General features: G+C 35.8%; 1 protein-coding gene across 11 annotated transcripts in view; it reads left to right on the plus strand.

The window, feature by feature from the left end:
* The window catches only part of LOC127874357 (solute carrier family 12 member 6-like), a 177,653-nt gene that overhangs the window by 97,303 nt on the left and 62,250 nt on the right, over positions 1-18,100 (plus strand). For all 11 annotated transcript variants that reach the window (XM_052418619.1, XM_052418620.1, XM_052418618.1 and 8 more), the window contains 2 exons: positions 9,761-9,846; positions 17,727-17,837. In XM_052418619.1, the coding sequence (XP_052274579.1) occupies positions 9,761-9,846; positions 17,727-17,837 (197 nt within the window). The remainder of the gene's footprint in view (positions 1-9,760; positions 9,847-17,726; positions 17,838-18,100) is intronic.

Raw genomic sequence — 18,100 nt, forward strand, 5'->3', positions numbered from 1 at the left:
ACAAAGGAAGCCAATTTTGTCGGCCAGAAATTTGTTGCTTTATTGCTTCAGACAGGAAGCGGCTTTCCTTTGATGACATCAAACTATCAATTTACTCGGAGTGCAAATTTCCGGAAGACTTTACCTGACTCTTTGTTTACAATTCCAGTAAAAAACACTTGCTAACGTTTAACTTGGGATTAAATTATCAAAATAAAGCAAATGCAGAGCTGAGAAATATGATTAAATTAATTCGCGTCAGTTCAAATAAGACGTTTTACGTTGTAATTCAACGAGTTTTCATGACAACAAAAACTTAAACAAATAATACCGCAACGACACAGGGATCGATATACCTCAGTAATCTATTTTTAGTTCTGCTCTGGAATTTGGGAAGATATTGATCTTTGATAAATGCACTGTTCTGAGGGAAAATTGACTACTCTGCCATTGATCTCTTCTGAACTGTATAAAATAAGCTGTTTTGGCTGATTTAAACACCTTGATGCTTTCTTGAAGAGTTAACAGCTCTTGAAAAAGGTTGGAATTTTGAAATAATTAAACTCTAAATTATTGTTAACACCAGCGTCATGACATTTTGGCATTATTTTCTAAATGATTCTTATTATTTAGATTATTTTTATTTGGCATTTTCTAAATTAGAAAGACTCTATTCAATTTCAATAACTGTAGTAATTATGTCCCCCACTATAATACTATAATAGTGGGGGACATATTGTTTTTGCCCTGTTGGTCCGTTGGTCTGTTGGTCTGTTTGCGCCAACTTTAACATTTTGCAATAACTTTTGCTATATTGAAGATAGCAACTTCATATTTGGCACGCATGTGTATCTTTGAAGCTGCACATTTTGAGTGGTGAAAGGTCAAGGTCAAGGTCATCCTTCAAGGTCAGCGGTCAAATATATGTTGCCAACATCGCTCATTTTATGAATACTTTTGCAATATTGAAGATAGCAACTTGATATTTGGCATGCATGTGTATCTCATGGAGCTGCACATTTTGAGTGGTGAAAGGTCAAGGTCATCCTTCAAGGTCAGAGGTCAAATATATGTGGCCCAAATCGCTTATTTTATAAATACTTTTGCAATATTGAAGATAGCAACTTGGTATTTGGCATGCATGTGCATCTCATGGAGCTGCACATTTTGAGAGGTGAAAGGTCAAGGTCATCCTTCAAGGTCAGAGGTCAAATATATGTGGCCCAAATCGCTTATTTTATGAATACATTTGCAATATTGAAGATAGCAACTTGATATTTGGCATGCATGTGTATCTCATGGAGCTGCACATTTTGAGTGGTGAAAGGTCAATGTCATCCTTCACAAGGTCAAGGTCATCCTTCAAGGTCAAACATCATATAGGGGGACATTGTGTTTCACAAACACATCTTGTTTTTTCTTATTTTTAAATTTGATTCACTGAAGTTTCCTAATCTCCATTAATATTGTTCTTTAGATCAATTAGACCTATTTTGTAAACTAGATTTTTGAAGCACTTTCTAGACTAACAGTAACTTTTATTTATATCAGTTTTTAGCAAGGCTGTTTTCGGAGAAAACCCGAGCTTTTGTCATAGCCAGCTCGTTGTCCACCGTCCGTCGTAGGCGTCGTGCTTAAACCTTAACATTGGCCATAACTTTTTAAATATTGAAGATAGCACCTTGATATTTGGCATGCATGTGTATCTCATAGAGCTGCACATTTTGAGTGGTAAAATTTCAAGGTGAACATCATCCTTCAAGGTTTAGGGTCGAAAAAACAATGTCAAGGGAAGTAATAAGTTTTAAATGAACATAGTTATCTGACCTGCCCACGTATATATATTTTTGTTAAATAAGTCAAAGCAGGCGCAGTTGCAATGGCGGCATTGTGTTTCTGACAAACACATTGTGGTAAAAGGTCAAGGTCATCATTTACGGTCTATGGTAAAAAATACTGATTTAAGGGAAGTAATAAGCTTTAAAAAGGGAGAAAATTATTCAATATTGAACATAGCCACTTTATATATTTGGCATGCATGTGTATCTCATGGAGCTGCACATTTTGAGTGGTGAATCTTCAGTCACAGTATAGTGGCTTTTAATTATTTGCTACTAAAAATAGAGATTTGTTACGGACAATTATTTTCAAGGGAAGTAATTTATATAATTATAAATCTCATATTATATATTTCCTTACCAAGAATTGAAGTTCTTTTCACAGTTACTGTACAGATTTATTATTTTGATTATTTCTAACCCAAATGATTGATTTTTCAAAGTTTTTTTTTTTTTAAATGATATAATTATAGTATCTTTGGACTTGTGTCCATAGAAACATGATCAACTCTGGTTATGATCTCTTTTAAACTGCAGGCCTTGGTTGTCAGTGATGTCTGACATGGTCATAATTGACTGTGAGACCCTTTCCCCTCCCCCCCCCCCCCCCCCGCCGGTTTGATTGGACAAAATTCAAGGGAAGTAATAAACTTTAAAGGGAGATGATTTCTATACCTGCCAAATGATAAATAGTAATTTTATTTCAATGCGACCCGTGGGGGGCATTGTGTTTCTGACAAACACATCTCTTGTTGGGTCACTAGGTAAAAGGTCAAGGTCACTGTGACCTCTAAAAAAAGAGAAAACAAATTCTGACAAGCTTTCGCAGCCAAGCTTGGCACCCGTTATGCAGGTGCTCTTGTTTTGACAGATTTTGAACTTCTTTTTACATTCATTAAGGTATTTGCTGTATGTTATTCATTTTTGTAACGATACTAAGATACTTTAAACTTGGCTTGTACCTGTTCTTAATTTTCTGTCATTGTTCTTCATTTTCCGAGTTCTTGGAATAATTTATTTATTTTTTTGTTAAAGCTGCCTTGGTTTTCACTTATAAATAAATTCTTTAAGTGTATTTAGGCAGTCCCTGACTGAACACCTTTAGTTAATTAGATTACAACCAGTCACTATATTCATCCTGACCGGAAATAAGAGTTTGTCAAATAAATATTTCCGCATTACATAAGTTCTTACAAAGTTACATAGCTTGTAACCGTCCTGTGACCGGTTCATTTGCGTAAGCGAAGGAGACCGCACTACCACACCTGGATAGGACAGTTGAGTTCGATAATGGTTTAGATCGGTAAAAAACATGGCCACCAATGGGGGGGGGGGGGTCTTTTTCCTTATATTTATAAATTAAAAAAGCGTGTGAACACTCTAAAAGTCACACGTTTTGCCTAATCATCATGAAATTTTGTCTAAACATTAGTTATGTGGATGTCTCGGACGAGTTTGAAAATGGTCGTCGATCAGTGAAATCATGGCCACCAGGGAGTGGGGCAGTTTTCTTTATATGTATATAGTGACAACATGTGAACAGTCTAGAAGACGCATTTTTTTCCCAATCATCATGAAATTTGGACATATCTTGGAAGAGTTAAAAAATGGTTCAGGTCTGTTAAAAAAACATGGTCGCCAAGGGGCCATTTGTTGTTCATTCTTCATGATACTTGGTTAGAACTTTTGTTCCATTGATATCTTGGGCTGCAAAGAACAGGTCATTTCTTTTTATCTCAGGTGAGCGACTCTGGGCCTTTCAGGCCCTCTTGTATTCTTGATGTTTTACTGGAGCTTTTTAGATCCAATGTTTACATTTATCAATATAAAGCATTTAATGACAAATTTCAAAACATGCCAAAATCTGTGAAAATGCCCCTTTAAATGGAATAATTTTGAATCGATCCTAAATAGCAAAACAGTCGATAAAATATTGTAATTTATTGTCGCTGTTCAGTACATTTATAATTAATTAAAATAGTACACAGTGCTTCCGTACATAGTAATATTGTTTGTTTGCGCGGCATAGGCTCTCTGTCCCAGCATTTGTCAATCTCTGGTAAATATTTAGTGCCATTTTGACTTATTTCCATTTGGCCCTTCCCATGGTCATTGAAATTCAAATTTGCAAACGCTATCAGTCTAAAGACAGTAACTGAAAACTGTACCAAAAGAAATAGGACATACCTTTGATAAGTGATCACAACCACCTTTCGCATTTCTCATATTGTTTCAGCTGCCTAAATAGGCTGTCATGTAGGCACCGCGTAATCAATTGTTCTATGTGGGGAAAGCACAAGATAAACTAGGGTGTCTTAACCCTTTGCATGCTGGGAAATTTGTCGTCTGCTAAAATGTCGTCTGCTGAATTTCTAAAATTAGCATTTTCTTCGATTTTTTTCAAAGAATACTATCAGAATAGCAAACAGTTTGGATCCAGATGAGACGCCACGTTCTGTGGCGTCTCATCTGGATCCAAACTGTTTGCAAAGGCCTTCAAAATTCGGTTCCCGCACTGAAAGAGTTAAACAGACTCATGGCTTTTACGTAAAGTGTCCTCTCATATTGTGCAGTGTGCACAGGGTCTTTAAAGATGACCCTTTCCGCTTGTATGGTATTGTTTGTTTAAAGGAAGTCTATTCTTAGCAAGAATCCATTTAAGGCAGAAAGTGTTGTCCCAGACTAGCCTGTGTAGAATTACACTACAGTTATGCATTAAGCCCAGTTTTCCCAGGATGAGGTTCATTTAAGTACTATGTGTGAACCATCTAGTTTACTGCAACCATATGTGTGAACCATCTAGTTTACTGCAACCATATGTGTGAACCATCTAGTTTACTGCAACCATATGTGTGAACCATCTAGTTTACTGCAACCATTGTGTGAACCATCTAGTTTACTGCAACCATATGTGTGAACCATCTAGTTTACTGCAACCATATGTGTAAACCATCTAGTTTACTGCAACCATATGTGTTAACCATTTAGTTTACTGCAACCATATAGTTTTCATCTTTTGTAACAGATTAATAAGTTGTATAAAAAAAACCTTAGCTTGGACTCAAATCTTAAACCCCTAAGATGTAAAATTAGTGTTTTTGTATTAAATCAATGATCCAGTACTCTAAAGTGTCTGTAAGGATTTTCAAAAACAACATACCGTATGTCAATATAGCCTCAGGGGTTATTGTCTTTTGGTTGCATCTTTTGCCTATTGGTTCATTTCTTATTTAGAAGTGTGTGCCATTTTTCCAAGAGCTTATTGCTTCTTAAGCAGATTATCTTATTCTTAATGTTACATTTTGTGAAAAAGTTGAAAACAAAACTTTTTGAAGATATTGACCCTGGTTTTCTTTATCCAGACTGCCGAAAAGTGCACATAGCATTGTTGTTAATGAAAATGTGGCAATATTCTATCACCTAAAAAGTGTTTTGGGGGAGATGGCATCTGGGTCCCTATCAGATCTGGTTTGTATTTCACATATTTATCCTCAAGAATTGTATGTTTTATTTAATGCACCTTTAAAGGACTAATTACTTAATAATCCTATTTCCTTAAGAATTATGTGTCTTGTACATGCACCTTTAAAGGACTTATTACTTGAATAATCTTATTTCCTCAAGAGTTCTATGTTTTGTATGTGCACCTTTAAAGGAATATTTACTTAAAATAACCCTATTTGTTGAAGAAAGTAATGTATGTAATGTGTCTAAGAATGTAAGAGATGTGTATTTTATTCATGCACCTTTAAAGGACTTATTACTTGACTTATCCTATACATCTCACTTGCTGACATTTATATATTTCCATGGAGAATTAAAATTTCAATCTTAACATGCCTTTTTGTCCTGAAGTGCTTTTCAGAGACTTTTAATCTGACGGAGAATTCTCAGGAAAATATTTAATTAAGGAACTCCACATTTTCTGTGCATTAAAGGGATCTTTTCACGCTTTGGTAAATTAACAAAATTGAAAAAAGTTGTTTCAGATTCGCAAATTTTCGTTTTAGTTATGATGTTTGTGAGGAAACAGTAATACTGAACATTTACCATGGTCTAATATAGCCATTATATGCATCTTTTGACGATTTTAAAACCTAAAAATTATAAAGCGTTGCAACGCGAAACGATTGAATAATTTGGAGAGTTCTGTTTTTGTCGTTAAGTTTTGTGAAACTACGAAGATTGCTTAAATAAGGTATAAAATACGTCTACTAAGTGTACTCGGCGGAATAGCTCAGTAGGCTAAAGCGTTTTTACTTCAGGACTCTGGCAGGACTCCAGGGGTCACTGGTTCGAAACCTGGTCCGTGCAATGTTCTTTTCCTTTTTTTATACGCCCGTATAAAATACGGGACGTATTATGTGAAACCCCTTGGCGGCGGGCGGGGCGGCGGGCGGGCGGCGGGCGGAAGGCATCACTTTGTCCGGACTCTAATTCAAATTGTATTCATCCGATCTTCTTCAAACTTGGTCAGCAGTTGCATCTAGTTGATATCTAGGCCAAGTTCGAATATGGGTCATGCCAGGTCAAAAACTAGGTCATAGGGTCAATAAGTGCATTTTCAAAGGGGCCACTTTGTCCGGACTCTATTTCAAATTGTATTCATCCGATCTTCACCAAACTTGGTCAGCAGTTGCATCTAGTTGATATCTAGGCCAAGTTCGAATATGGGTCATGCCGGGTCAAAAACTAGGTCATAGGGTCAATAAGTGCATTTTCAAAGGGGCCACTTTGTCCGGACTCTATTTCAAATTGTATTCATCCGATCTTCACCAAACTTGGTCAGCAGTTGCATCTAGTTGATATATAGGCCAAGTTCGAATATGGGTCATGCCGGGTCAAAAACTAGGTCATAGGGTCAATTAGTGCATTTTCAACGGCGCCACTTTGTCCGGACTCTAATTCAAATTGTATTCATCCGATCTTCACCAAATTTGGTCAGAAGTTGTGTCTAGATGATATGTAGGTCAAGTTCAAATATGGGTCATGCCGGGTCAAAAACTAGGTCACGAGGTTACTTAGTGCATTTCAAGCATTTAGCATGGTGTCCGCTCTCTAATTGAAGTAGTTTTCATCTGATCTTCACCTAATTTGGTCAGAAGTTGTGTCTAGATGATATGTAGGTCAAGTTCGAACATGGGTCATGCCGGGTCAAAAACGAGGTCACATAGTGCATTTCAAGCATTAAGCATGCTGTCCGCTCTTTAATTGAAGTAGTTTTCATCTGATCTTCACCAAATTTAGTCAGATGTTACATCTAAGTGATATCTAGGTCAAGTTCAAATATGGGTCATGCCGGGTCAATAACTAGGTCTTGAGGACACTTTCAAGCATTGAGCATGGTGTCCAAAACCTTCGAACGGGCGTACCTTGTGACAGTTTGGCACTCTTGTTACTTTTTAGCCGGATTTTTTTCGAAAAAATCTCGGCTTATAGATTGATGTTGTCGGGCGGGCGGGGGGGGCGGGCGGGCGGGCGGGGTGGCGGCGTGCTCGAAAATGTTAAAGTTCTTATTTCATGGTATAACTTTGGTATGCTTGGACCTAGAGTCTTCAAACTTGACATGAAGGTTGGCCAGGATTAACAGATGACCACTGGTCATTTCAAGGTCATTCATTTGAAGGTCAAGGTCACTGTGACCTTCAATATAAAAAATGTTAAAGTTGTTATAACTTTGGTATGCTTGGACCTAGAGTCTTGAAACTTGACATGAAGGTTGGCCATAACTAGTTAGTAACCACTGGTCATTTCAAGGTCATTCATTTGAAGGTCAAGGTCACTGTGACCTTGAATGTAAAAATGTTAAAGTTCTTATTTCATGGTATAACTTTGGTATGCTTGGACCTAGAGTCTTGAAACTTGACATGAAGGTTGGCCAGAACTAGTAAGTAACCACTGGACATTTCAAGGTCATTCATTTGAAGGTCAAGGTCACTGTGACCTTGAATGTAAAAATGTTAAAGTTGTTATAACTTTGGTATGCTTGGACCTAGAGTCTTGAAACTTGACATGAAGGTTGGCCAGAACTAGTAAGTAACCACTGGACATTTCAAGGTCATTCATTTGAAGGTCAAGGTCACTGTGACCTTGAATGTAAAAATGTTAAAGTTCTTATTTCATGTTATAACTTTGGTATGCTTGTACCTAGAGTCTTCAAACTTGAAATAAAGATTGGCCAGTACTAGAAGATGACCACTGGTCATTTCAATGTCATTCATTTGAAGGTCAAGGTCACTGTGACCTTAAATGTTAAAATGTTAAAATTGTTATAACTTTGGTATGCTTGGACATAGAGTCTTCAAACTTGACATGAAGGTTTGCAAGCACACTTAGATGACCACTGGTCATTTCAAGGTCATTCATTCTAAGGTCAAGGTCACTGTGACCTTGAATGTAAAAATGTTAAAGTTCTTATAACTTTGGTAGGTAAAAATGTGCAACATACACCAAATGTTGTTTCAAGACAATATCTTAATAAAATGTTAAACATTTTAAATGAATTCTTTGACCACATACATGTAGGTTACTAAGTCCTTACAAAACTTAACTTTGGATTTATATGTACTACAAATTAAAAGCATGTCTATTGGAATTAAACACTCAAGTATTATGATAAAAAATTTGCTTAATTTTGTGTGTTAGATAAAACATTGCAGAAACACTACATTTTTTAATTTAATGCCTTGAAAAGTACTTACATTTCATTTTGACCTTTGAACAATATTTCAGTAATTTAAGTATTGCATTGACAAAAACACGAAAGGTACTTTCCTGTCATTTAAATCAAAAATCCGGCTTCAATGCGGTCATCTCCGACCGCGGAACTCTTGTATTCTTGATTTTTTACTGGAGCTTTTACGATCCAATGTTTACATTTAGCGATATAAAGCATTTAATGAATAAGTTAAAAAATGCCAAAATCTGTGAAAAGGCACCTTTAAGGAACCAATATAACACATGTTAGCTCCATTTATATTCATTGCCTGTTTTAGGTGTTTAAACTGCTGAATTTTTCATGTTCAATAACACTTACTGGTGAAGGCAATGCACAATCTCAACTTTAAATTCAATAACAACTTTCCTGCGTGTGTTTAATTTGTGTGTATTTAATTAAACTAATTGACATTATATACCTTTATAAATCTTAACACTTGTATGTAAGCAGATTTTAATATAATATAAAATTACAATTTTACAGAATCTTTTCAGCATGTACCCATCGTTCTGATGCAATATCACAATAATTGTGTCCTTTTTTCTACAAAAAAGTTAATAAAAATGTACACTTTTCTGGATCCTGTGATAACATTACAAGTTCTAAATATTTTTTCATGAAACTTGAAACATGGATAGATGGCAATATTAACATTATGCACTTCATTTCATTTTGTTCCTACGTCAAAAATTATGGTTGCTATGGCAACAAATAGACTAGAAATACTGCTAAAAATGGTGGTTTTCTAGATCCTGCGATAACTTTTAAAGTTCTAAATATTTTTTCATGAAACATGAAACATGGATATGGCAATATGGACATTATGCACATCATTACATTTTGTTCCTACGCCAAAAATTGCGGTTGCTATGGCAACAAATAGAGAGAAAAAATCTGACAATGGTGGAATTTGTGACAATGGTGGAGCCGGTAGGGGACCATATTGCTTGGCAATCTCTTGTTATTATTAGATTGCCTTGGAATAGTAGATACGGTGTCCGCCTAGGTTTCAGAAGATCACAAGTTTGATGCCTTCTGTGAGAGCTTTCTAAAGATCTTTCCAAAAGAAACCGAGTACTGGTGCAACCCAGGAAACAGACTCGAGAGCCTTTCAATGGCCCCCTATATTTCTGATTCAATTGAGCTAAAATAAATAGGTTTAAACTAATATCATGTGAGTAAATAAGCTGAATATTGAGGCTGATGGGTGTGTGTCCTCTTTCAGGAGAAGGTACCCCTGATGATGAGCCCTTTGCGAGGTCAGACGAGCTGTCCAACTCAGACTACTCCAACCAAATGGCCCTGTATGAGGTGAGAAATGTTTGACAGTTACAGTATGTGTTTGGGTGGGGGGGGGGGGAAGGGGTGAAATTGAGGGCCAAACTCTGGCCCCATTTCCAATCTCAAAAAGTTTGTTTGTCCCAAATGACTGCAGTATCTTGCTTTTTAAAGGTTTCCAAGCATAATTGTTTGATTTATTTTAAAATGAAACTCAACTTTTACTTTATCTGTCCAGCTATATTAGTTAAACTTTAATAAATGTTATAATAAAAACACTTATATTATCAATTTCTAAGTATTTTAGCAATAAAAACCAACCATTCGTCAATGTTCACCAATTTATTCCAAACTAAAGGACCCCAGCCCCATTTCCAAAATTGTGTAAAAAAACACTGATAATTATTGTGATATATAGGGCTGAGCAAAAACTGTTGTGTCTGTTTGACATTTCTATATCAAATACAGTAGTGTTGCACTATGTTCTGGCCAGATGGTGTTAACCAAATTACAATGTCTGTCATGTTTTAAAAACTGGCACTTAACTCTTTCAGTGCTGGAACCAAATTTTGAAGGCCTTTGCAAACAGTTTGGATCCAGATGAGTTGCCACAGAACGTGGCGTCTCATCAGGATCCAAATTGTTTGCTATTCTGATAGTATTCTTTGAAAAAAAATCGAAGAAAATGCTAATTTTAGAAACTCAGCAGACAACATTTTAGCAGATGACAAATATCCCAGAATGCAAAGGGTTAATAAGGTGAGGAGTCAGCAGAGTTATGTTTTCCTATTATTTTTAAGTGTTTTGTGTGAACTATTGTATGTTCTTGACATTTCTTAATCAGATACAATTACGTTGCCCGCAGTCCTCAATAAAGAATAATCGCCATCACTACCCAGTTGGGAAAACAACATATTTCTTTTTATTTATGAAGATAAAAGTCAACAAGAGTTATTCTTTACTGAGTGATTTTTGCCCACTGTATCCAGTTTGAAATACTTCATTAAGCATTTGAGATATATTCTAGCATTTAATGAAGATATGATGGGATGCTGGTCTAAGAATCAGAAGGTCACTGGTTCAAATCCCGCTCAGACCACGGAATTTTCCTGAGCAAAAAATTAATCCCACGCTTTCTCCTCTCTACACAGGGGTATAAATTGGTAAATTTTAGGGAAATAAGCAATGTGTTGTGGCTGCATACAGCGCAGAATGTAAACCGACGACTTATATCCCAGTGGAAATTGGGAGGGGGGAGGGAATGTCAAAGTCAATTGAAGATGAGTCTAGTATCATAATCAGACTTTAAGCCCGTGCATTTACCATTTATATTGTGGTATAAATTGTTTGCCTCTTTGGTAAATTACAAAAAAATGACTAGACCCTAATAATAACACTAAAATCATTTTATTATTACTAAGGAAGTTTTCAGCCAAACATTTTCTTTGCCTTATTGAGGTGAAAACTAGATTCCTTGAGTGCTACTGTCTTTCTCACATCAATAAATATATCTATAACGGAGAACTAACTTCAGCTCTTAGCATCATTGATACAGACATATATATTCACCACGGAGCATAATGAATAGCAAAAGTGGCCAAATTTTATTACCTAACTGAAGATTGACAGCGCAATGATTGTCATGGTAAAGGGAAGGGAAATTCATTTGTTGTTGTGACTGGTAGTGATTGTAGTTAAGTTGTTGCTGTTGATAAGTAGTTTTGGTGATGGATTGAGATCAATTTATTTTTATCTTATTGTTTATATCAATAATTTGATTTATATAATGCTTTTGTTGCTGTTGTTGGGTTTGTTAATAAAGCTGGTTCTTTTTTAAATTACAAATAAAGTTGCCATGTTCAAATTCATAATTTAAGAGAAAAAGAAAAGAAAAAGTAAGATTTGTATTTTGCATGTTTTGACTTAGCTTATGGATGATATTCTATCTAAATTTTGACATAAAGATATTCCAGGTTGCTGACATGCTCATTTGAAGCAGCTTCTCACACCTTTTTGGAAGCAAATTCTCGCACCTTTTGTAGCAGCATTTCACATATTTTGAAGCAGCTTCTAACACCTCTTTGGAAGCAATATCTTACATCTTTTGGGAAACAATATCTTACACCTTTTGGTAGCAATATCTTTCACCTTTTTGGAAGCAATATCTTGCACCTTTTGGTCCCAGCATCTCACACCTCTTTGGAAGCAGCATCTCACACCTTTTTTGGAAGCAGCATCTCACACCTTTTTTGGAAGCAGCATCTCACACCGTTTTGAAAGCAACATCTAACACATTTTGTAGCAGCATTTCAAATATTTTGAAGCAGCTTCTTACACCTTTTTGGAAGCAACATCTCACACCTTTTTGGAAGCATAATCTTAGACCTTTTTGTAAGCAGCATCTCACACCTTTTTGGAAGCAGCATCTCACTGATTTTTGAAGCAGCATCTTACACCTTATTGAAGCAGCATCTCACACTGTTAGGAAGCATCTCACACCATTAGGAAGAAACATCTCACACCTTTTTGAAAGCAACATCTTACATCTTTTTGGAGCAGCATCTCACACCTTATTGAAAGCAACATCTTACATCTTTGTGAAAGCAACATCTCACATCTTATTGAAAGCAGCATCTCACACCTTTTTGGAAGCAGCATCTCACACCTTTATGGAAGCAACATCTTACACCTTTTTCGAAGCATTATCTTACACCTTTTTATGTCCCCCACTATAGTAGTGGGGGACATATTGTTTTTGCCCTGTCTGTTGGTCTGTCTGTCTGTTGGTCTGTCTGCGCCAACTTTAACATTTTGCAATAACTTTTGCTATATTGAAGATAGCAACTTCATATTTGGCATGCATGTGTATCTCATGAAGCTGCACATTTTGAGTGGTAAAAAGGTCAAGGTCATCCTTCAAGGTCAGAGGTCAAATATATATGGCCAAAATCGCTCATTTTAAGAATACTTTTGCAATATTGAAGATAGCAACTTGATATTTGGCATGCACGTGTATCTCATGGAGCTGCACATTTTGAGTGGTGAAAGGTCAAGGTCAAGGTCATCCTTCAAGGTCAGAGGTCAAATATATGTGGCCAAAATCGCTTATTTTATAAATACTTTTGCAATATTGAAGATAGCAACTTGATATTTGGCATGCATGTGCATCTCATGGAGCTGCAAATTTTAAGTGGTGAAAGGTCAAGGTCAAGGTCATCCTTCAAGGTCAGAGGTCAAATATATGTGGCCCAAATTGCATATTGTATGAATACTTTTGCAATATTGAATATAGCAACTTGATATTTGGCATGCATGTGTATCTCATGGAGCTGCACATTTTGAGTGGTGAAAGGTCAAGGTCAAGGTCATCCTTCACAAGGTCAGGGTCATCCTTTATAGTCAAACGTCATATAGGGGGACATTGTGTTTCACAAACGCATCTTGTTGGAAGCTGCATCTAAAATATTTTTGGAAGCAGCATCACACACATTTTAAAGCAGCATCTCACACCTTTCAAAACCACATCTCATGTCTAGTGAAGCAGCATTTCACACCTTTTTGGAAGCAGCATTTCACACCTTTGAATCAGCATGTCACACCTTTCAAAACAACATCTCATACCTTTTGAAGATGCATCTCGCACCTTTTGAAGGAGCATCTCACACCTTTGGAACCAGCATCTCAAACTTTTTGAAGTGGCATCTCAAACCTTTTGAAGCAGGATTCCACACCTTACAATGTACAGGCTAATCAGGGACACCACTTTCCCCCTATACTTATTTTTGCTAAGAAGAGACTTTCTTTTAAACGAAAAATATCATCAAAGCAGCATTTAACACCTTTTTTTACAGAGCACGGCCCATATACTGTAAACGTATAGAAATTCGTCGGTATGAAATTTCGTGGTTTAATTAAAAACAACTAATTCGTTGACACGTAATTTCGTGGATTTCAAATTTTCGGGGAAGATTGACAGTCATAATAATTAAACTTTTTTTAAAACAACCAGAGTAATAACGAAGAATAATCTTTTTTGACAGCAAGGCTTGAGGTTAATGTGCACTGAAGCATGAAAGTGTTGCCGATAATTGTCGACAAGAGCGAATAAGCGGCGATATTGTGGGTCCCCGCTCGCTAATTGCTATCAATGTTAGACGTTTGGGTAAATTGTTGCTTATTCTATTGCAAATGGTGACTGTCATTCTGACAACTATCGCAAGAACGAAGGACTTTCACCAAATTTGGGTTATTGACCAATCAATGGAAACAAATTGAAATGGGAATTACTTCATACAACAGTGGATATAAATTAAACAGCCAGTCTGGTTTCCAAATGGTTAATCAAGATCCTGGTAAGGCTTGATCAATGGATCCCATGGTAGGAGTGCCATTAATTGAAGATCATTGAAGACACTGTAAAAGGGCTGACTAAATTGCAAAGTAAAACATTTAGCAAAAAGCGCATGTTTGACAGAATTGTTCATAATTATTGAGCATTTATAATGGAAATCAGCCCAAATAATAATATTTGCTCGGCTGTTTTCGGAGAAAATCCGAGGTGTTTTCATAGCCAGTTAGTCGTGTCGTCAACGTCGTGCTAAAACCTTAACATTTTGTTAACCTTTTGAACATTGGCTCTCAAATCGAAGTGCTTCCACCAACAACTTTGAAACTTCGTATGTAGCTGCACCTTGATAAGTTCTTCATGCCACACCCATTTTTGGGTCACTAGGTCAAAGGTCACTGTGACCTCTAAAAAACAACAACAAATTCTGACAATTGTTCATTGATTCAAAACTGCATCCACAGCAGAGCGTTGGCACCTGTTATGTGGTGCTCTTGTTTTTAAACTGGCATCCTTTATTAAATGTTTTATTATTTTATATGCAAATGTAAAAAAAGTTATATATATAAATCTCTTTGTGAACTTCGAAGAAATTTTTATTTCTATGCATATTGTAAGAGGTTTGTCACAACGTTAAGGGCATTTGTTTGTTCAAATTCGGAGGATTTTTTTCTCCACATCTCAGACTTCACCTCAATCACACACCTGTTATTTGTATTTCAGGTTTTTCTTCTCCACATCTCAGACTTCACCTCAATCACACACCTGTTATTTGTATTTCAGGTTTTTTTTCTCCACATCTCAGACTTCACCTCATTCACACACCTGTTATTTGTTTTTCAGGTTTTTTTTCTCCACATCTCAGACTTCACCTCAATCACACACCTGTTATTTGTACTTCAGGTTTTTTTTCTCCACATCTCAGACTTCACCTCAATCACACACCTGTTATTTGTATTTCAGTTTTTTTTCTCCACATCTCAGACTTCACCTCAATCACACACCTGTTATTTGTATTTCAGGTTTTTTTTCTCCATATCTCAGACTTCACCTCAATCACACACCTGTTATTTGTACTTCAGGTTTAATTCTGTAAATTAGCCTCGCTCTGTGAAAAAAAGGGTTGAATGCATGTGCTTAAAGTGTCAGGTTAGCCTTTGCAGTCTGCACAGTCAAATAAGGGACGTCACTTTCTGCCTAAACTGGATTTTTTTGCGAAGAGGAGACTTGGTTGAAACAAAAAGTACCACAAGAGCGGTAATGTTGTTCTTGATAAGCCTGTGAAGACTAATCTGGGAGGACACTTTACGCAAATGCATTAGACCCCATTTTTGCATAGCGAGGCTAAAATAAAACTATGCTTGTGAATCAAAAAATGTGTCTTGTTCTGAGAAAACTGGGCTTAATTCATGTGCGTAAAGTGTCGTCCCAGATTAGCCTGTGCAGTCCGCACAGGCTAATCAGGGCTGACACTTTCCGCTTTAATGGTATTTTTAGTTTCAAGGAAGTCCCTCCTTACCAAAAATCCAATTTAGGCGGAAAGTATCGCACTTTACGCACATGCATTATGACCAGCTTTCACAAAACACAACTCAAATCTATGCTATATGCAATGAGCTCTGAAATTTAGATAGAAATGATAGATAGTAATGCTGTTGTTGGGAATAACTTGTTGTTTTCATGAGCACTGACAATTGTCAGTTTTTGGACTTTATTATCAGCTGATCACCTGATAAGCCAGTATTTGAAAAAGAGTTAACTCAGTCATAGATACAGTTAAGATTAATATTGATACTGAAAGCCTGTGGCTTATCATGTAGTGAACATTAGATAGATAGCATATATATGTGTTTATAAATCTGTTTGAACTGCAAAATATTTTTTACACACACACAGAGATTCTTTATTCTTAGATCAGTATAAAAAATTATTTCTTAGTGATGAATTTAGGGTGGAACATTAATGTTTAGCCACTTTATAAGATGTACCATTAATATTTCATTTACATACTTTTTCTTTATTGCAAATTTCACATCTGTGAAAAAGAAACACCAGCATAAATTACCCAAATCGTCAAAATCTCTTAAAGATAAGTAATAACCCATTATGCTCATGTATTCAGATTTTAGTTTCAAAATTATCAACTTTATATTTTAAGCACACACACATTCAAACACAACAAGCGATATGATCTATAGAACATTTTTATGCCCCGGTAGGATAGCATATAGCAGTTGAACTGTCCGTCAGTCTGTCTGCCTGTCAGTCAGTCAGTCTGTCCGTCCGAAAACTTTAACAATGCCCATAACTTTCCCCATTTTGAAGATAGCAACTTGATATTTGGCATGCATGTGTATCTCTTGGAGCTGCACATCTTGGAGTGGTGAAGGGTCAAGGTCATCCTTCAAGGTCAATGGTCAAATATATGGCTTCAATTAAGCGACACAGTAGGGGCATTGTGTTTCTAACAAACACATCTCTTGTTTTAAACATTTTTTTGCAAATTTTGATGAATTTGTTCAAGATCAATAAATGAAGATGGTTAAAAATTTCTATATTTTGATGTATGAACTTAATCGTTTTCTTATTGTGTGTGGTTTTTTTTTTGTTTTTTTGGCAAATTTTGATGAATTTGTTCAAGATCAATAAATAAAGATGGCTTAAAATATTGTATATATTATTCCCATTTTTACCAGCAGTGAGCTTATATTTAAAGTGGTAAAAACATTAATTAATTGTGCATGCATACTGGCAATTAATTATTACTGTTAAGAGTTGGCCAGTTCAATACGAAGAAACGAGATATGCGTCATTATTTTTATTCGCTGACGATTCTCTAAAAAATAAATACAATTCATTTATAATATGAACAGTCAAACACACCAAATTATTAACATAGTATTTAAACAAATAGTTCAAACGATTGCGCGTATGTAATAATAAGGATAATACATACAGAAATACATATACAATATAAGTACCAACAATATATTTACCAATATTTATTCTTCCATACACAAACAACCACACTCTTAAAACAATTTAAACTTACAGATATTTACGTAGAATAACAATGGATAAATGATGTCGGAGGCGTATATATATATTTCGCGCCAACGTACGTTATATTTCCCGTAAATTAACGGCGTTAACAATTACTATGTTAATTAATAGTGATTTTTTTGCCAAAAATAACAGCCTCTGTTTCCCAATTGCAAAAAGTAAAAAAATGTTTCCCAAAGGCAAAAAGTAACATTTAATGCCCAAAAATCTTACCAAAATTTCCTCAAAAATATGCCAAACTTTTCCAATAATTGGTTTATTGAGTTTATTATTCATCAATTTCATTCCCTAGCAATTTATAATATAAATTTTAGAAAGCAGCCAAACATGCACTTATGAACAATGGGTAAACCATTATTAATAATCATATTAATAATATTTATTTTTTCCCAATTGTGTGGTATATCACACTTTTTTCCAAATAAAAAAGGCACATGATATAAAATATAAAGCAAAAACAAATCACTGAGTAATATTTAGTGGTATTTTGCCATTCTAATTTCAGGACGACATACACCACCAGGGCAAGATTTCTGCTCTTCTCAACAGACTGGCCAACTACCATGCGGGTGTTGAACCCAACACCAGCGAGAAAAAAGGGAAGGTCCAAGCGAAGGTACGCAAACACAGGGATTGGGGTGCACAAAATTGTGTTTGATTATTTCTGTAGACTGTGATGAAAGCACAATAGACTGGTACAGTTCCATGCTAGCATGGAGCCCAACAATGGTAAGAAGCAAAAGACCCATGCAAGCCAAGGTTCCCAACTATTTGCCATGAAGTACATTCAAAAGCATAAGTAAAAACTTGATTTTAATCATTTTATTCAACTAAATAATGGGTTATCCAGATTGCTCAGCATTGTCAACAACAATATAG

This window comes from Dreissena polymorpha, chromosome 3, assembly GCF_020536995.1.
Source record: "Dreissena polymorpha isolate Duluth1 chromosome 3, UMN_Dpol_1.0, whole genome shotgun sequence".
Lineage (NCBI taxonomy): Eukaryota > Metazoa > Mollusca > Bivalvia > Myida > Dreissenidae > Dreissena > Dreissena polymorpha.